The sequence below is a fragment of the Macadamia integrifolia genome, unplaced genomic scaffold (assembly GCF_013358625.1).
Source record: "Macadamia integrifolia cultivar HAES 741 unplaced genomic scaffold, SCU_Mint_v3 scaffold1226, whole genome shotgun sequence".
Lineage (NCBI taxonomy): Eukaryota > Viridiplantae > Streptophyta > Magnoliopsida > Proteales > Proteaceae > Macadamia > Macadamia integrifolia.
The window spans coordinates 7,318-28,929 of record NW_024868126.1 but is presented as its reverse complement, the minus strand read 5'-3'; the positions used below and the strand labels follow the sequence as shown (position 1 = coordinate 28,929).

The window sequence follows — 21,612 nt, the reverse complement described above, 5'->3', positions numbered from 1 at the left end:
CTATAATATTAACCCCAAAGCTTTGTTCCATCGTGAGCTAAGGAGGAAGAAAACCTTATAAGGTAGGTTTTACATCCTTACTTTATCAGATCCCAGAAACACCCCTTATCTTCTCCTATTATTCTCAATTAACCTATTTATTTCTTAGTTCCATATCTGCCCTTCCCATCTAGTACGTTGTTTTTCCTTTTGAGAATTCCCCTTATGTTTGAGTCATCATCTATTTACCATTTTGCCACCCTTTATTAGAAACTTCAAGTTATTTACAATTCTGCCACTCTCTTTATTACTTCTGTTTATCTACAATACTACCACTGCACCTTGGTTATTGTCTTTGTTTATTGAGTGTCTAAGTGGGCCCTAAGCAATCCAATTTCAATCCTTGGAATCCGGATCCACATCAAGTGGTATCAGAGTAAATTTTCCTGCCCTCTATAACCATGACAGGTCACATCACCAATGCTGAGTTGCACAAGTTGTATTGTGAGGTACTTGAGAACCAAAAGGAAACTAATGCCAGAGTTGAGAAGAATGAGGCAAAATATGACGAGTTCATGAAAGAGACTCAAGGTGCCCTCGCTAAGATTCTTGCCTTTATGCAAAAGTCTGAAACGCGAGTCGATGAAGGACCATCTACACCACCTCCTCAGTTTAATACCCTACGGATTGAAGATACACCTCACCGAGTGCAACGTGATCCTGTTATACCCCAAGATGTTACCCGACAATTTTATGACAGAGATTATGGCATCAAAGTTGAGGTTCTAGAGTTCAGTGGTGAAAAAGGACCTGAAGAATTCCTAGACTGGCTTACTAAAGTGGAGAGGATTTTTATATATAAGTCTCTATTAGACGCGAAGAAGTGTGAACATGCAAGGTTTGTCAGAAGACTTGGACCCGTTACCAATTGGAAAGTTATGAAGCAGATCCTGAGTAAAAAATTTGTTCCTATTAATTATGAAAAGGTGATGTTCAATAAATTACTTAACTTGTAACAAGGGAACAAAGATGTGGATTCCTACACCTTCGAATTCCACAAATTGTCCTCAAGGTGTCGACTTCAGGAAACAGACCAACAACGGGTGATGCGATATATCAGTGGGCTAAGTACTGAGATACGACTCGAGTTGGCTAAAACTGATTTCAGGTCCGTTGATGTGGCAACGGCTCATGCCAAGACAGCTGAAGAGAAGTCCATTTATTAGAAGGGTATGCTCAAGACTTCTTCAATTTATAGACCTCTACCACGTATGGAGGAAAAGAAGCCTGAATCTCGCAGAGTTGAAAAAAGGTCAGAGTTCGTCAAGGACAATGATAGGGTGAAGAACATCAGATGCCATAGTTGTGGCGAGAAGGGTCACTACTCCAACAATTGTCCCAATAGGACTCGTTCTATGAATGCAGTAGAGAAACAACTGAAAGAGAAGATTGAAGATGAGTCTACTTTACATCCTTATCCCCTTGAGGAGGACGATATGTTCGACTATGGTGATGAGGTTGTAAAAGCTCATTCAGCTAGTCTTTCATCCCTTTCAAACAGACTAGTTGACAAGGCTCCTCTCTTCAGACAGAAGGGTACTCTCCTGCATGGCTCCGACCCTACTGATGTTCATGCAGTTGTTGATACTGGGGCAAAAGCAAATTTTATATCTGCTGAATTTGTTCGAGCACACAACCTTCCACATTAGGGATGCTCTTTGGCTGCTTCAATGCGAGGTTTTGGACCAAAAAAAAAAAAACTGATGGCCAATGGCCTTACAAATATAATGGAAAATACTACCAAAAAAAAAAAGAGTTACTTTAGGAACACAATTTCTAAAATAAGGAAACTACCTAATAGACCAATAAGATAAATATCTAGTCTCCTATTTAATCAAAACAACTAAATAACATGATTCTAAAAAGCAAAACTACTAAAGTGAACAAGATCTGATGGGGCCACAGATATTGGCCAACTAGGAGGAGAGAGAGAGTCATGTCCAATGCTGGGAAGGCTGGAACGATCCTCTAACCTTCTTTCTTTCTTCTTTCTTCCTTCTTCCTTCTTCCTTCTTCCTTCTGTGAGACCTTCCTCCAGCCAAATAAAGTGCAAACATGGCTGGGTCTTGCGCTTAAGCCGCTGGTACACGTAGATGTCCCCATCAACTCACCCCGATGATGCAGTTGGGCGCTGGGCTTGAGATATTCTCTTTGATTTGATTCCTATTCATTTCCTTCTTAGAGCTAGAATCAGTTTGATAGTATTTTAATTTAGATTGGATTTTTATTTTAGTTGCTATGTAGGTTAGTTTCCATTTTCAAGTAGTTTCCATTAATTGTTTGATTTTTCCTTTATATTAGTCATGTAATAGATGGAGGAACTGAGTTTTAGATTTGAAGAATTTTGAAGAATTAGAACTTGATTGACAATTTTGGGTGTGTCCCATGGCTGCCGTCAACCTTGCGTCTCCCTCTTTCCCTCCCTGATCTTCTTCTTTCTTCTCTTTCTTCGTCTTTCTCTTATCATTTCTTCTCCCTATAATCCCTACTCCTTATCTCCCACGTTTATGAACTTGTTATGTTCGTTGGTTGCTGTTCCCCTACTTTGTTGGGTTGTAAAGCCAACATCAAAAGGGAGCTTGCTGACCCCTGTTCTGTAACCGATTGAAACACAGGTTTGGATCGAAGGAAACTGCCTTGGAGGCAACTCAAACCCTATAATATTAACCCCAAAGCTTTGTTCCATCGTGAGCTAAGGAGGAAGAAAACCTTATAAGGTAGGTTTTACATCCTTACTTTATCAGATCCCAGAAACACCCCTTATCTTCTCCTATTATTCTCAATTAACCTATTTATTTCTTAGTTCCATATCTGCCCTTCCCATCTAGTACGTTGTTTTTCCTTTTGAGAATTCCCCTTATGTTTGAGTCATCATCTATTTACCATTTTGCCACCCTTTATTAGAAACTTCAAGTTATTTACAATTCTGCCGCTCTCTTTATTACTTCTGTTTATCTACAATACTACCACTGCACCTTGGTTATTGTCTTTGTTTATTGAGTGTCTAAGTGGGCCCTAAGCCATCCGATTTCAGTCCTTAGAATCCGAATCCGAATCCGAATCCGCATCACCCAGCTTGGAAGAATTCACCTCTGATGAATTATGTCTCATATAGTACTCAAGCAGATCCGGATTTAGTTGTTGTATTTTCCTCAATTTCTTCAGCTCTCCTCGTGACCTTAGGTACATGTGGTAAGGAGGTTAAGGGAAGTGGTTAGGTTGGCTCAGCAGTCTTATCAAGGGTGAAAGGGAAGTCCTCAAGGTAATTAGGGTAAAAGGGGATAATGGTAGAGGCACCATGGTATGGGACAAGATCTTCCACATTGAAAATGTTACTGATTTCCATACTAGCTGGTAGATCAAGGACTGAAGCATTGGCACCTATCCTCTTAAGAACCTTGAAAGGACCTGTGCTACGAGCATGTAATTTCCTCACTTTTAACAAAACGTTGCGGCTTGATTCTAACCATCACCATATCTCCCTCTTGAAACTCTTGTAACCTTCTGTGCACATCTACCTTTGACTCGTATTGATCGTTGCTCAGTGCTATCTGTCTTCTTATACCTGTATGAAAATCATGTATACGCTGAGCAAAAGATTCGGCTGACGGAGAGGTCCAAAAACTGGACACAACTGGGACAAGCTCTATGGGTGCCCGAGGCTGGTATCCTGAACAAATCTCAAAGGGTGACAGACCAGTGGTACGGTTCTCAGAGCTATTATATGCAAACTCAGCCTGGCTAAGGACTCGATCCCAGCTGGTAAGGTGTTCTCCTATAAGGCAATGCAACAAATTTCCCAGACTCTTATTGACAACCTCAGTTTGACCATCGGTCTGAGGGTGGAAGGTGGAAGAGAAACGGAGCTTGGCACCCATCATCTGCCATAAGGTCCTCCAAAAATGGCTGATGAACTTAACATCTCTATCGGACACTATGGTGAGGGGCAACCCATGGTACTTGACAACCTCATTAAAAAAAAGCTTGGCTACTATGGAGGCATCAGAGGTCTTAGAGCATGGGATAAAATGGGCCATCTTCGAGAAGTGATCTACAACCACATAAACAGAATTATGGCCTCTAAAAGTTTTTGGCAGACCAAGCACGAAGTCCATGCTAAGGTCTTGCCAAAGGGCATGGGGAACGGGTAAGGGAGTGTATAATCCCGTGTTCTGCTTTTGTTGTTTGGCAGTTTGGCATGTCCTACACTGACTCACAACTCTAACAACATCCCTCTCCAGTCCTGGCCAAAAGAATCGGTCCTCAATGAGGGTGATGGTTTTATCTCGATCGAAATGGCCAGCGACTACCACAACGTGCAATTCCCAGATCAGGAAATCTCGGAGTGAGGTCCTGGGAATGCACAACTTGCTTCCTTTAAAAAGAAAGCCCTACCGAAGTAGGTAGTCCGAGCGATTGACAGGGTTACCTCTACTCAAAGAAGTGAAAGGCTCACTAAAATCAGGACAGGTGGGGTATTGGTCCTTGACTCACTCGAACCCTATAACCTCTACACTCATGGTCTGGAGTAACACACTAGCCCGACTCCTAACATTTGTGTGACTGAGGAACATATTTACCCGGCTTAGTGCATGTGTAGCGGTACTCTCGACACCAGGTCTATATTTGAGTACAAAGTGTACTCTTGGAGAAACTCGACCCACTTAGCATGTCTCTAGTTTAGTTTCTTTTGGGCACTCAGGTATCTCTGAACCTGGTGGTCAGAGAATAGCACGAATTCTTGCGGTAGAAGGTAATGTCGCCAATAGCACAGTGATTGGACAACCGCATAGAATTCTTTGTCGTGTGTGGAATATCGTTGCCTAGCTTTATTAAGCTTCTCACTAAAGTAGGCAACAGGGTGTCCTTGTCCTAGGACACCACGTATTCCAACACCAGATGCATCACAGTTCACTTCGAAGACCTTAAAAAAATCTAGGAGACGCAGGACGGGGGCCTTAGTCATAAACTTTTTAATCTCATTAAAGGCCTTCGTAGCACTCTTAGTCCATTGAAACTCCTTTTTCATGCAATCCATGATAAGAGACATAATAGAACTAAACCGGTAAATGAACCTCCTGTAGAAAGTGGCTAAGCCATGAAAACTTCACACTTTATGGACATTACTTGGCTGAGGCCACTCTACAATCGCTCACTTTCTCAAGGTCAGCAGATACTCCTTGGGCAGACACAACAAATCCTAAGAAGATGACTTGATCACTCATAAAGGTGCACTTCTTGAGGTTGACATAGAGTTTTTCTTGTAAAAGCACATGAAAAACCTTCTGTAAGTGATCCAAGTGGGAAGACGGAGTCTTACTGTATATGAGGATGTCATCAAAGTAGACCACTAAGAACTTGCCAATGAATGGTTGAAGCACTTGATTCATTATTCTCATGAAGGTGCTAGGTGCATTCGACAAGCTAAAAGGCATGACTTACCATTCGATAAGGCCATACTTCGGCTTGAAGGTTGTCTTCCACTCATCTTCAGGCCTAACCCGAATTTGGTGGCACCCGCTCTTGAGATCAATCTTCGAAAAGATCGATGAGTTGGCCATCATATCCAACATGTCATCAAGTCTAGGGATAGGGAACCTATACTTGACAGTGATCTTGTTGATGGCTCTACTATCAACACATATGCCAGGTGCCATCTTTCTTTGGTGTGAGCAAGGTAGGTACTGCCTACGGACTAAGGTCTTCCCTAATGAATCCCTTCTGTAACAATTCATCCACTTGCCGCTTGAGTTCGGCGTGCTCTTTGGGATTCATTTGGTAATAGGGTAAGTTCGGGAGAGAGGATCTTGGAACTAAGTCACTAGCGTGCTGGATATCACGCATAGGTGATAACTCATCGGGTAGTTCCTCAGGGAATGACCTCTCAAATTTCTTCAACAAGGGTTGTACTTCTCTAGGAGCCTCAGTGAATAAGCGTGACCTATCGGTATTACTCTGTATGGCAACTAGAGTATAAATCACCCTTGACTCTTGACACTCTCCTTCAAATTGTTGTTGATTTAAAATATTGAGTGTTTTGGTGAGGGTGTGTTTGGAGGAACTTCCCTTGTGTTCTGGGACCCTTACTTCCTTAGGGGCACTGAGGGTCAGTCTAATTTTCTTCCCATTGAACTCAAAGACATAGGTGTTAGACTTCCCATAATTTGTGACATCTCGATCATATAACCAGGGTCTACCTAAGATGATGTGGGTAACATCCATCTTTAGGACATCACACCACACTCGATCCTTATATCCTGCAAAGTGTAGGGGAACTAGACACCTCAGATTAACGGGAATGGTGGACTGATCTACTCAGGCAGCCCTGTAAGGCTTTGGGTGGGGCTCGGGTTTGAGGCCCATTCGAGCAACAGTGCTCTTGGCGACCACATTCATGCAACTCCCGCTATCTATGTCGACGCGACAGTTCTAACCCTAATGACATGTGTAAGTGATGAAAATATTAGTTCATCGCCAATCATCGCTACTCCTAGGTTGTGAGACCATGCATCGCACAATACTGAGCTTGAGGTCACCGGCCTCCTCGGCATCCTCATAAGATATGGTCTCATCTGGCCTATGGTCCTCATACTCATTGTCCTCAAAGCCCTCTTGGTCACCTTCTTCAAGAGTCTGCTCCCCCACATAGAGGTTTCTATTGGGGCACTCTCTAGAGAAGTAACCATACCCTCGACATTTGAAGCATTGTTGTTGCCCAATACTCTTGGGTGCTTCTCCCAAGATTCCTTTACCCCTATTGTCAAATTGATGTTGTGGTGCAACAGGGGATTTTGGGAATCCGGTTGAGCCTTGGGGTGGTTTCCTAAAGTGCAACTCCCTAGCTTGAAAGCTCTTCCTCTGAGAATAAGTTCACATGGAGGACTCCACCTTAAGGGCTACCTGGAAGGCCTGTGGAACGTCTCGCACCAGGTGGGGTGCCATATGTGACTAGATTTCGGAGTTGAGCCCAATAAGGAATCTAGAAAGTGTCTACTCAACATCCTCCCGAATATGACTTCTAATTTTCAACTCATTAAACTTGCTCATGTATTCGGTCACAATCAGTTTTCTTTGCGTCAGGGTATTCATGTCATTCAACAACTGTAGCCTATAGGTGATAGGCAAGAATTCCCTCTTGAGCCTCTCCTGCATTTCTACCCATGTTGTGGTTGGCTCAAGTCCTAGGTTGGCCTCCTGGTACTCTAGGTCTGTCCAAAAGTCCTAGGCAACTCCAATAAGCTTGAACTTAGGAAATCTGAAGCGGACTTCGTCGGGCATATCATTAAACTCAAAGTACCTATCCTTCTACTTAATCCAGTCTAGAAGGATCCCAGCATCAATCTGACCATCATAAGTAGGGGCATCTACCTTAATCATCCGCCTGACATCAAAGCCCCTATCATAATGCTCATAACCCTTATCATCTCCATATTGGGAATGGTGCCTTGGAGCAGGTTGTCCTCAACCCCTACCCCGACCTCTACCACGCCCTATGCCTAGAAAATTATCCCCTATCCGGTTATAACCATCAGTGTGGTTGTCATTGTTCTCTATCTCAAGGCTAGGGGCTCTTGTTCTAGGTCTAGTGCCTAAGGTTTTGTGGTCTTGCCATCCGTCTGAGTTTAGGGCATTTGTCTCAAGGGTGGCAAGCCTAGTGGTAACGGTCTGGAGATGAGTAACCTATGCTTCCCTATCAGCCAACAATGTTTCCCTATCAGCTAACAGTGTGTCCCTATCAGCCAACGGTGTTTCCTTATCAACCACCAGTGCTTCCCATTCAGCCCTACTGGCAGTTAATTTGGCTTGGAGGTTTCTTAGGAACTCTTCATTCCGTTGGAGGGCTCTCACCCATTGCTCTGGCTGAATGGCGGTACTAGGAGGGTCAAACATGTCCTGGTATGCTCTACCACTACGGGTGGACATAAAGAAAGTGGGCAGCCAAGGTGTGGTTGCCAACAATGACTCAAGGCCTACTCAAAATTTCCAATCGAGACAGGTGGTTGGCCCTCTCGATCCTAAGGTCAGAAATTTCTCTCTCAAGAATGTGTTTCTGGTGGGAATAGCATCCAATGCTATTTGGTGCTGCCAAACCAAGGAGAAAGAGGGTGTCTTCTAACCTAAGTAACACTCCCTTAGCTCAGACTCAACTACGGACAGGTTGTGACGGAGATTAGACCTCAACAAACAAGACATGTAAACAGTAAAAGCGACACCCAATCATAATAAGACCAACCAAAAACCATGCTCTGATACCAAGATGATGTAGGAGGGTGCCTAGATAACTAGGTTTCCTATAAGGGATACTCAACTAGAACAAGATAAGCTTAATAGGACTTGGATTGGGTTAGGTTTAATAGGGCTCAGCAAAAATGCAAATTTAGCATGCAAAAATAATGGACTAATTAACAGATGAGCAATGATCAATAATAGTCTAAGCAGAAAAACACATAAACTACTTAAGCATCAAATGGGGATATAGGGAAGGGAATATAGTAGCATGTATATGTTAGGTTTAGCACAAATCAGCCAAGACACAAAACATGATAAGCAAACCAAACAATTTCCTAAAATCAGCCAGCTAGTAAAAGCAAATTAGTAGGGGCTCTTTAAAGACAACAGAAGCAAAAAAAAAGGCTTGAAAACAGCAGGAATGTTTCAAATTTCAATGGAGGGGATGGGAAGGTAACAAAGGAATCAATGGAGGTGGAATGAGGAAGGGAATGACTTACCTTATTGCTATCTAGGTCTGAGGACAAGAAAAGAAAACAAAGTCTTCCAAAAATATAAAGGTGCAATCCACTTTAGTTGATGATGAAAGCACAGCTTGTGGTTGAAGTGATCCTTAATGATTTCGATGAAGCTTGTATGAGTCGATGGAGTCTTCAGCAGTTCGTAAACAGTAAATACAGTAAGGGAGAAACAACCGAGAGAAATAGAGGAGAGAAAGACGAGAAGAGAGAAAAGAGAGAGAGAGAGAGAATAATGAGAGAGAGAAAAGAGAGAAACGAGATTAAGGAAGAGGGAAAATTATGGGATTGGGAATGCTCTTTGGCTGCTTCGATAATTATCATTAACTAAAAAAAAAAAACTGATGGCCAATGGCCTAACAAATATAATGGGAAATACTACCAAAAAAAAAGTTACTTTAAGAATACAATTTCTGAAATAAGGAAACTATCTAATAGACTAATAAGATAAACATATAGTCTCCTATTTAACCAAAACAACTAAATAACAAGATTCTGAAAAGCAAAACTACTAAAGTAAACAAGATCTGGTGGGGCCACAAATATTGGCCAATTGGGAGGAGAGAGAGAGTCGTGTCCAGCGCTGGGAAGGCTAGAACGATCCTCTCTCCTTCCTTCTTCTTTCTTCCTTCTTCCTTCTTGCTTCTTCCTTCTTCCTTCTTTCATTTAATTTCCTTCTATTAGACCTTCTTCTAGCCACATAGAGTGCAAACGTGGCTGGGTCTTGCGCTTACGCCGCTAGTACACATGGATGTCCCCATCACTGGGCCTATTCCACAGCTTTCTAAGCCGTTGAAGAATTCTTTCTCAGAATTTTGGGAGCACAAAGCTGCAATTTCATTAATAAATTCATGTTCAGTTTTGTAGCCCCTTACAAACTTATATAGAAGACTCAAAACAGACTCAAACGAAAAAAGAAAACGCTTAACCCAATCCTTAACTAATTGGGAAACCTAAACTGACTATGAAACTGAAATAACAAAGAAAATAAACTCAAATAAGGAAACCTACTTAGCTTAGGACTTGAGCTATTTGTCCACCAAGTAAAAACATAATTGGACTCCTAAAAGACACTTAAGACTCCAACATGGAGTTGGGCTCAAACAAAACAGCCAAAACATATGAAGACTAGGAGTCTAGGACTCTAACTAAACTAATGAAATAAATTTCATTTTCCTACTTTCTACCCATATTTCAGGCCCATTAAAGTGGCCTATTACATAAAAAAAACCTATAGGATCAAAGGCCCAACACCTACATAACCCAACCCAAAGCTTAGTTCCAATAAAATAAGCCCTTTAAGTGACTTATCTGCATCACAATCTCTTCTCACCATAGTTTTTAAGGCGCCGGTAAGGCGACGCCTTAGTAGCACCTTAAAAACTATGCGGTCTAAAGATGGTAAGGCAATGCTCCGTCTTATGTGAAGTGGCGTCTTATGAGTTTTTTTTTTTAACACATTTTAAAATTACCTGATGAAGATTCCAAATATAGATTTTTTATTGGTAGGTGTATGGTTTTGTTAACACTTGAGATGTATGGGATTAGCTTTACTCCACCAAAAATAACCAAAACAAACAAAACAAAAACCAGATTCACAAATAGGGTTTGGATTTTGTCAAGGGTTTTAAGAAAGGGCTTTGAGAAGGAATCAAGGAACAAGGAAGAACCACTGATCCAGGAAACCATTTTGCTCTGGTAGCGGTGAGCTTCATTCTTCTTTGACAAGAATAGAAATATAGTGGATGACCTTAGGGCTTAAGCACTTATTTTGGCATCATAGAGGTAAGCATAATAAATAATTGTATTTTTTATGTCTTCTTTTCTTTATATTTATAATTTGGTTTCATAATTACATATTTATATTATATGTTAATATGAAGATGAACTTAGTTTATTCACTTTATTGATTTGTTTTCTTGATGAATATCTTACATTAGTATGAATATGAACCTTTAATATTTATTTAACATATGAGTAAGAGGATTCAACTAGAATTTGAGCTAAATAGATCGGTTTTATAAAAAAATTACACAGGAACGCTTTATGCCCGCCTTATCGCTAAGGCGCTCCGAAACACCCTCAAACGCCTCCGTCGCCTTACCGCTTTAAAAACTATGCTTCTCACCCACTTCCTTCTCTTATTTTTTCCTATTTTACTTTGAAATTGAGTAATTACAGGCATAGTTGTCACAGCGCCAAGGCGAACCAAGGCAATGGAGGGTTATCTAAACGCTTAGGAGACCAAGTGTTATTTTTTATTTCCCTTCTTTTCGAGCATTATTAAGTATGCTACATATACCTTATATCATAAAAAAATAAACACTAAGCCACATAAAGTCATAAAAAATCAACATTAAGTCACATCAAAGTAATAAAAAAACACACAATAAGCCATATCAAGTCATTAAATCAGCATTAAGTCACATCAAGTCGTAAAAAATCAACATCAAGTCACATCACGTAAAAAAAAACATTTAAAGAAATTTTCTTGTTCTCTAATAAGTTTGACTCGTCAAATGATTTCATTTCTACTTGAGACGTTTTTTATTAGGTAGATCAAAACACCAGCTTTCAGCAAGTCTAAGATTACCTAAATCTATGTTGTAATGTCAAAGTTATATTCCTGTCAAACTTAAATATTGTTAAAGTCACCTGAATGAAAATAATTTTATAGACATCAAACCAAAAGATTAATTTACTGCAATTTTGTTTTTTAGTAATGTTTTACCATGATAAGATTAATGAAATTTTTGAAATTGAGAAAAACCTCAGCATATGAATGTTGAAAATCGCCCATATAACCAAAAATCCAAATTTTGTTTTTTGACTGGGGGCTAACTTTTTATCCGTTTGGAATTTGATTTTAAAACTATTTTTATTGGATTTAAATAGGGGGTTAATTGTTTATTCATGAATATCTTAAGTAAATGATATTTGGCATAAATAGGGCCAAACCAGAAGGCGACTTGCAATGCACTAAGGCAACAACCTCCTAGGCCCCAAGCAAACCGTCTGGATGCCAAGGCGGCCTTGACAACTTTGATTACAAGTTTCTTCAAGCCCATCATACCTTGGAAAGTGAAGATCAGCCACAAGAGTACAGAAATCAAATTAATTTCAGAATTTTGGAAGCTTTAGTTCGAAATTCAGATCTCCCAGATCTGAACCCCAATCAGCTAGTCCTTTTGAGGGTTTGTCACACACCCCCACAGGAGCACTCGACCAGATTTTGGTCCCATTTGGAGGTCTGACCTTTCAGCTACAAGAAATCTCCCACTCAAGTCCTCTAAACCCTATTTTCTGTCGGTGGCATCTGTGAGCTTGATTGGTTTCATACCTAATTGGTGGGTTCAAGTCAAATTTGGAGGATAGTTTAGGGATATTATTGAACACCTTCACCCCAAACTTCAGGCTCATCTGAGCCACGGTTGGTGAGTTCTCAATTTTCTCCTATTTCATCCCAGATTGCTAGATCCTGCCTGTGGTTAGGTCCTATGTGATCTAGCCTTACATCATGCACGAGAACAAAACTGAGCAGATTTGATTATCCTAAATGGAGATATTTCACTACAGTTTGTTCAACAAGCTGAGTTATATAGAGTGGCCACATATATTATTTGGTTCTAACCACATAAGTCAGATAATTATTAATAGGAGTTCATGGAAATGGAATGATCATAAGAAAAACTAATGGCCCAAGCTAAATGAGACAATAAGATTTCTTCCAAGTTCCACACAACAATTAGCAATTGTTACACAAAATTTAAGGATGTATTGAACAGAAGTTAAAAAGATATGGATCTCAACAAAGTAAAAACTTGAGAAAATGGTTTACCTCAGCATGTGATGCAACCAAAAGATTGCCAGTAGAACACCAGTATAGCAGGAATACCAAATCCATTGTCTATGAGACTTTAGCAACCCTGTGATAGCCATCATAGATGCTAAAACAGCTACACAATCTGTAAAATACTTAACATTGAAGCAGGTTAATCCCATGACGTGTGGAGCATAATCAAAACTAAAAAGACAAAAATAAATAAGCTCATAATGTAAATTACCAAGGCCATTAAAAGCAGTAATTATAACACCAAAAAAACAACTATTGAAGCTGATAAGAGAAGTACATGGGTAGTTAGAGTTTGAATAGACATTGCTTGGAGTGGCAGGAAAACATGATTTAAGATTAAAACCAAAGACGGTTATCAGGCTATCAGCTCAAAAGATCAAAACTATATGGAACCCACCTGTTTCGTTAGATTTAAGTTTCTCATTTATATGAAAAAGGAACAAAGACAAAACAGACTTCAATATGATAAATATTCCAGAAACTGGATAAGTTTCATAAAAAGACAAGATTCTCTAGACAGTATCTCCCCTGTCCTTATTTAGCAGGTGTGATGAATCAACAAGCAAATCAAACTTGATAATGACTAACAAGGCAGTGCATCAAGGGGGAAACAAGGGAACCGTATACGGAATAAATATTACTCACTAGTGGTGATTTATTTCTTTTAGAAATTCAATATTTTTGCAAGGAAATGGATAAGAATTAACTGCAAGGAAAATAAAACTTACAAATCTAGAAAATGCTTGATCTCTAACCCGAAATATAAATTTTAGGAAAATATCTAGAGCACCCAAAGGTCATCTGGACAGCTGACTACTGAAATAAATAGCATTACTTGGATTTTGTTTTTTTCTTTCCCACCTTGTAAAACATCATGCAAAATAGCTCTTTTATATCCAAATAACAAGGTGGTCAAATCAAATCACAGTCTAAAGGGTCATCTACGTAGCTGACCCGGCTGTCATCCTAGCATTGCTCTAAAGTTAAACTAACAAGAACATTGACAAAAAGGAATAAAGACAGTGACAAACCTGCAGAGATGACAATCCATGACTGGACCTCATCCATGAAGTAAGCATGAAACCGCTGTTGATATGAAAAAACAAGATGTTAAATTCTAAATCGTCAGCATTTCATTAGATTAAACTCTCCAGTGTACAGTTATTACATCAATCTTTCTCTTCATATGGTGCACTTCACCACTGGCTAATCAGAGAATGACAACTATGGGTTTCATTTTCCAGACAACGATGGACATTTATAGAAAGCAATTATTCAATTAATAAGAATAGTAAGTAACTCACAACTGAAGATAGGAAAATTATAAGAAAAGGTATTCATGGTATAAGCACAGCGGGAAAAAATTGGTGGCCCATCTCAATGAGATAACACATATTACGTCCTTGTGATACCAGTAGGTTCCACCTTTTATGAGTCCAAGGAAACCCAACTGCCCTTGTGGCCTGAAGGTTTCATCAGAGTAGATGGCAATGCATTCACCTTACAGGTTCACTGCTCTACTGTAGCATATAGGGGTAGGACAAGTGAACTAGTAATGGATAGATCTTTTATGATAGACCTGATCTGATGAAAAACAAGGTCATAATTTTTCAACTAAGGCCCTCAGTTTTATTGAGATACCTGATTTTGTAAGTTGACTGTATAGAAAGTTGATAATTCCATCAAACCAAAGCCTATTTTCATCATATGCTAGTTTGTTACGAATGGCAAATGCCCAAGGTAAATTTATTCCCTTAGACAAACTTTGTACATTCATACCAGTAGGCCAGTAACGAAGAACAAATGAATAAATATTACAGAAGAGGAAAGGTAAAGTGGAACTGGAAACAATACTCTCTATTGCCCAAAATTCGCAAGCATCATGGATCAGAAACACTCACCAATTCCCAAGGAGATGAAGCCTGCTGAAAGATGGAGAAAAGGAGAAACGCCACATAACAAAAGAAAAGGGCAGCGAACACTCTCTACAAGGATCCACCAAGAAACCTAATTCATTCTCTGGAACGAACCAGGAAGATTTGCTTTCAAGTTTGATATATTTACCTACCCTCCAAAGAAAACTCTGTTGAATCTGGCTACTTTCGAAGGAGCTAACTAACTCTTCTTGCTCTGTGGATTCAAAAGTAAATATTTTACAAAATTAAGAAGGAAATTTCAATCAAAGCCAAAGAGGGAAATAACTGTCAACAACGTTAGAGGAAAGACAACATTTTGTGATGATACAGAGGAAATCAGATTAAAAATCAGAAAATTATTGAGGAAAATCAGAAGGAAAATTCGCACTTCACGACTAACACGGAAGGGTGAAATGGACAAGAGAAGCCGTAAAACTCGATTTGAGAGAGAGAGAGACCTTGAGTGTCGATGGGATGATAGTCAACGAGCTCGGCAGGGTCATCCCGGGTTGGAAGAGAGTATTTGTCGTCTCCTCGATCTCTACGAGACTTTCTTCTCAGCTTGCTTGTCAGATTTAAAATCATCCCCGCTCTCCCTATTTTTCCCAAAGAGTATCGTTGCCTATTATCTGTACCTCTAATTTTTTTTCTCTTTCAAAACAAAAATACTACTTATCGAAAAAAAAAAAATATATCTTCAACAAAGCCCCGCAGAGCGAGGCGACCAGTCGACGACACCAAAAACGCAGCGTTACAACTCATAAGTCTCATAACACGTGTTAACGTTGGTCAACTCAATCCAGGGTTTAAAAATTGAAAAACTACATGATTACCCACTATTAGGTTTTCCATTACAAAACTAGTTAAGATGAGTTTGAGTTTATAAAATTACCCAATTTTAGGATTGGGTTTACAAAACTGCCGAATACAGTACTCCACTCTCAATCATCTACATTTTTTTACCATTTTACCCCATCTCCCCTTCTCCTATCACTTCCATGGTTCCACCCAAGCCCACTTTGGGTCGTCGATTCATGATTGCAGCATGTGGTGATTGCTACAGGATTGTTGGCAGCAGGAGCAGAGTTGTCGATCGAGAGAGAGAGAGAGAGAGAGAGAGCAACTAGAGCCATAGTCGGCACTCATGCTAAACTCCGGCGAGATAACAACGACGAAACATGGAAGATCCGGAGGTGGGTTTCCAAGATTAAATCTTTTTGAGGGATGCCAACGATGATGAAGGCAAAGATCCATCATTTGAATTTGGTTTATGGCGTTCCAGAACGATATGGATGAAACAACTCTGTACATCGATCATTGCTGAATAACCTGCCTGGTGAGGAGTTGCAGGGATGCCAATGGAGAGAGATGGATAGAAGAGAAAGAGACCTCTTGAGGAGGGAGAGAGAGACTAAGATGGGGAGTCAAATAGCATTTTTGGATTTATCCAACATGTCTTGGAACATATATATATATATATATATATATATATATGCCGTCATATCATTGTGAAAACCTCTCGGATTGAAGGCTACTCTGGCTTCTGATCTTTTATTTACTTTTCTTAATTCAGTTCTTTCTTTTTAAAATGGCATCATATGGATATGGGGCTCCGCCACTTCTTCTTCATCATCCAGCAACCACATCACCACCCATGCTACCACCACCTCCACCACCATGCCTCCACGTTCCTACCCACTCTATCGCAATGCCCGCTAACCGCAGCCCACTTTGCCTCCGCCATCGACACCCCCAGCCAATCCCTCCTACAATAGAAGACGAGAGAGGGATGGGAGGTAGGGATGAACTGGAACCTACGAAAATCAAGGATTCCACAGGGCCAAGATTGCGATGTGTTGAACATCAATTATTACATCGGAGTAATAGTCGGATCCCGACCAGAGACCTTACTGATTTCAAAGTGTTGTGGAGCTGGCTATCTTCAAAGACAATGAACGATGAGCATAGGGGAGTGTAATCACGGGAGTTGCTTGAAAACTGTTTGATGGCAAAGCCATCGGGGAAGCTGGCAAAACCAATTTCAATGGAGTTATTAATTTGATGGCAGAACACTTGGGCTGGGGATACAGTGCTAATAAAGGGAATTTAGGGTAAAAGTGTCAAAATAGGATGGAGGATGAAAGAGAATCACTGTTTTGTGTAGTTTTGTAAACCCAAACCTAATTGTGTATATTTGTTAACTGAAACAATAAATGGATAATTTTGTAAATGGAAACCCAGAAGTGGGTAATCATGTAATTTTCCCTTTAAAAAATCGGTAAATCCTATGGGGGGATCGATCCCCATTTTCACCGCTTTGAAACAGAATATTAATTCCAAGTCACGTGGCTCAGTTGGTTTTCATATGAAATATCAAATGGCTGATTTTAGATTTTTAGGGTTATTGGGACCGATTCTCACCAAATCATGTTTTTAAGCCCTATGGCCAGTTGTCGATGTGCTTCCTTGAGAGTAATCAACTCTCTTGCACACTCCAACCAATGAAAGTTGGTTTCCAAAGATATATGAATGGTTTCTATGAAAAACCTAGGTTTTATGGTTCTGATTGGATATTCGATCGTAACTTCCATCATAGCGAGTGAAACTTAGGTCCGTTTATGTAACACCCTAAATCAGAAGCAGCTGAACGCCCAAGTGTCAGGACCCAACTACCATAAGGACAATAGGTTCTCCTGCAGTATAACAGTAGGAGAGAGAATTTAGCACATTCAATGGCCATGTTAGGAGTATTAAATGGCCAAGAAAATGAGTGGAACCAGTCCTATAATTGGTGGATTCAAGAACCCAAAGGTTCGGATAACAAATGGTGCAAAATGGGCAAACCGATGAAATTCCATACTGCCAACCGGCCAACCGATTCACTTGGCAGAATACAGGAAAATTTGGGTTCTTCTTGTGGGGCCCACATGCCTATACCCCCGAGCCTCGCACTTACCCGACATGTAGAGGTCATGATGCTGACCAAATCTAACCTAATAGGTCAGTATTTGATGGGTTCTACCTAATGGGAATTTAATTTCAATGGTTTTATATTTTTAGAAACTAATTTTAAGAATTAATTTTATTTGGGCTGGTTCAGCCAAATGGGCCCTAAGGACCCTTAGGGCTGAACCATATAAGCCCCAAAACCGCCTCTATTCTCTCATTTTTGTGTTGTACATACGATGGAACAATAGAGGAAAAGAAGAAGGAAAATAAGAGGAAGAAGAGAAGGAAGGGGGACAGAGTTGGGGGCTGCATGTAATCAGGTAAGGCTACTATCCTACTTATATTTACTGAATTTGATTAGGTTAATTAGGGTAGAAGCATGCTAGGGTAGAAATCTTTAGTAATTAAGGGCTGAATTCGAGTCCTCATGGACTGAATTCAGTGTCTGGGGCTGAATACCCAAGTTTTGTAGGGATTTAGGGATCTAATTACTTCTAAATCCATCCCTACAAACCCCAAGACAAAGGGCTTTTGCCATACAAGGATATGTTATTATGATTGGGACTGAATTGAGAAAGAATATGGTTAGAATTCTGCAGAAAAGAGTAGGCAGAATTTTATTTGATTTCAGATTTGGGGAAATTAGATTAACTAGGTTAATTCCTTCTCTATGACCCATTATCTCTCTTAATTGGAAGTGAAATTAGGCTGGAGTTATTGTATTCCATAGAATGGACTTTGATGGAATGATGAATTTTGGGAAAAATTGAATCAGCCCTTCAATTTATCCGATTTGGGTTTAAACCTGAATTTTTTGTTAGAATGAGATTGTATACTGCTATACAAAATTTTATTACTGTAATTGATGGTTTTAAGGGTTGTAGAATGACCCTGGAAGCATTAGGGAACTTTCCCTATGTTGCTAAGGTCAATACCCATCAGCCATGAGCAGCCCAAACTAAGAGAACTGATAGAACAACCTCTGGGAGTGCAGAAAATTCTGTACATTCTCTCCCACCAATTGGGGTACTTTGAGCCCAATCAGCCCCTATTTTGGGTGGTTAGTGCCCTACCCCATGTGGGTTATGTTTCTTATCTTTTTACCCAAATTAACCCTATGTGTAGGGGTAGTTCGGGGGCATTTTCAAGACTTTAATTAAGATTAGTATGTGGGCTGTTGAGAGTCATTTTGGGTTCAGCAGTGAACCTGTACATAGTCATAATAGGTGTATAAATGTTTAATAAAAATGATACACATTGGTTTAGGAACCTAAAACAATCGAGCGAGGATTCGAAGTTATTTGAAGTTGATTTTGGGGATCCTATCACACTTGTGATTCAGGTTTTGAAGTGAGTAGGTGTTTGACTTTATTTTATGGAGTGTTTTTGCATTCTTTTCTATTTTATGTGGATCATGCATATGTGTGTGAATTGTGACATTGTGTATGCATATTGTTATCTTGTGATTATGATATAATTGAACTCCTACTCTTTTGTTATTTTTATTGCTAAGCTGCGAGTATGGAATGATGAGGCTATGAAATGGTTCTGGATTGTAGAGGTAAGTGAGGAGAGTGATTGTGGTTCTGTGGATGAGGTCTATAGTTGTAACTATAGGATTGACAGTCTGGGGCACGGTGTGGCTAAGGTTCTTTTCGGTATCATGGGCTTATAGGTCAGTAGTACAGTTATAACTGTGGCTTTGACGGTCTAAGGCACGGTGTGGCCGAGGGGGGGAGGATCCGATACCGTGGGCTCAGAGGTCGGTATTATAGTGATGGCCACTGATGTATGATTGAATGCTATGGATGGGATTGATGCATGTAAATTGTATATGGTTAGGATTCACAGACCCTAGTTCTACACCCCTTGCCAGTAGGGGGTTAGGTACTAGCTAATCTCAAGGGATGGTGATGTAGCTCTGGAGACCGATCGGTTTTTTGGGACCGTGGCTGCATGCCCCACAACAAGGGTGACCGAAGGAATTTCTAGGACCATGATTGTTTTATAGCTCGGGTGACCAATGGGCTTTTTGGGATCGAGACTATAGGGTGGGATTACCCATTAGGGGTTTGCGAGGTGACCGATGGGTTTTTCAGGACCTGCTGGCTCTTAATTTGTAACAAGCTTGCATCGCTAGATGATCGATAAGTTTTTCGGGACCAGGGATACGACCTATGTTGCAATAACACTGATACCCTATCTTGGATTTAGTAATTATTTGCTAGGTATTGTGTACTAAAATCAGATCATGAGCATCATCTAATTTGCTTGAGCATGCATTGCATCATTTGTTTGTGTGTGCTTGCATATACACCCCTCACTGGGCTTGTGTAGCTCACCTCTTGTTGATTATTCTTTTTAGATGGTGGAACCGGTGCTGATGCAGGATTGGATTTTGGCAGCGGTTGTGAAATTGTGTCAATGAGACACTAGGATGCTGATGGACTTCACTTTTGTTATTTCAGTTAATCCTTTTGATGTAAATATTTATGAAAAGTATAGTAAGTAATAATGTAACCTATGGTTGTTTTCAGACATGGAAATTGTATAATATAATTATCATTTTAGTACATCACCAGTGATATTTGTATGATTTTATTAGTGTACTCTGCTTTTGGTTGTGGTCTTGATGTCATTTATGAAATTAAAATACTGCATCTATGATTCTGGAGGGTTAGGCTGACTAGATGTGGGTGTCTAGTGCCACATACCTTGGCCAATTTGAGGCAGGATGTGACAGAATGATGTCAGAGCATGCTAATCTATCTTAATTCACAAATGCACGAGATCTTAAGATATACTGATGATGATTAGGATTAAATATTAAAAACTTCAAGATAATTGCATAACTTTTAGTTCACACCATAGGCTACTAGCCTAAGTGTAAAAGCTGTTCACTGACAATAATTCAAAGAGCATAAATCATAAATGTAGTTGAACAAATAAAAAGATAAAAAGATAAAAACATGTGGAAATTAAATAAGTATTGCTATATTATAGGTTAGGATTTGAGAATTAGGTTGATGTGGGTTGGTGCCATCTGCTAGAGAATTGAGAAGATGACTTCTTTTTTTTTTCGCAAATGTGCTTTAATTTTTTTATATACTTGTAAAGCATGTTGTGTGGTTATATGGTATGCATAAATTATTTGGGAGATTAATTGATCTGTTCATTTTACAGGAAATTTCTCAAATGTTGAAGCATACCGATCCCCAAGATGACCCACAACTACAAAAGCACAGTTGCATCATGAAGGAAAATCATAATCCTTCTCATGAAGTTGGGCATGAGGGCGAAGATGAGATGACAGCTGTATCACCTGTATCACCTCTTGCACCACCTGTGATGACAACTCAGGATGTGGTTTCCATGGTCAGTAATATGATGCAAGAAGTCCAACAATGACATAGGGACATGATGACTGAGATAATCACAGCTATTGTAGACACCCAATTTTATCACCCTCCTCTGGCTATAATGAAATATGGTTCTTGGGGGTGACTTTCGGCTTCCGACCGACAAAGATGCTGATGGAAACATTCCCTATCCGAAACCCTAGAATCCCCGCATGGGAGAGAGGAAGGTCTAATGACATTTTATATATGAAAGAATCTGGTTAAGCTGACCATACAGATAAATAGTGCTCGAAAATACTATTCCGACGATATATGATACATCAAAATTGGGCCGACGGATTCAAGCAATCATGCTTGGAAAATCACGTTTTCCCATATATATGCCAGCACAAGGATAGTCCCACTAGAAACCTAGAAAAATCCCTCACCTAACCCAAACACCCTAAAATTCATCTCCTACCTACCCAGATAACCTCGAAACACTCCCAAGTCTGAACCCTAGAAATCCCCGCACGGGAGGGAACGGGTCCAATTTTGGCTTTTTATATACGAAGGAATCAGGTCAAGATGACCACACAGATGGATAGTGCTCAGAAATACAATTCCGATGATATATGGTACGCCAAAATCGAACAAACTAATCTCCTGCAACCTTCCCTGGAAAATCACATTTTTTCCGCGCGCATATGGCGCACACCAGCTAAGCCAGCCTAACCAAGCCAGCCAACCCAGCCAAGCCATCCAGCCAG

General features: G+C 40.0%; 1 protein-coding gene and 1 long non-coding RNA gene across 3 annotated transcripts in view; one reads left to right on the top strand and one right to left on the bottom strand.

The window, feature by feature from the left end:
• LOC122063174 overlaps nt 1–15,228 on the bottom strand; it is a 17,683-nt gene extending 2,455 nt beyond the window's left edge. The window contains exons 1-5 of one of the 2 annotated variants that reach the window (XM_042626883.1): nt 15,014–15,228; nt 14,708–14,769; nt 14,541–14,624; nt 13,671–13,725; nt 12,625–12,751 (exon numbers count right to left, since the gene is read on the bottom strand). In XM_042626883.1, the coding sequence (XP_042482817.1) occupies nt 12,625–12,751; nt 13,671–13,725; nt 14,541–14,624; nt 14,708–14,769; nt 15,014–15,140 (455 nt within the window). In that variant the 5' untranslated portion in view covers nt 15,141–15,228. The remainder of the gene's footprint in view (nt 1–12,624; nt 12,752–13,670; nt 13,726–14,540; nt 14,625–14,707; nt 14,770–15,013) is intronic. The other variant, XM_042626882.1, reaches the window with a different exon arrangement.
• A 2,510-nt stretch (nt 15,229–17,738) lies between these two features.
• Nucleotides 17,739–21,135, top strand: LOC122063173. The gene is made up of 2 exons (XR_006135217.1): nt 17,739–17,824; nt 20,688–21,135. It is a non-coding gene; the product is annotated as an uncharacterized LOC122063173 (long non-coding RNA).
• Nucleotides 21,136–21,612: the final 477 nt, after the last annotated feature.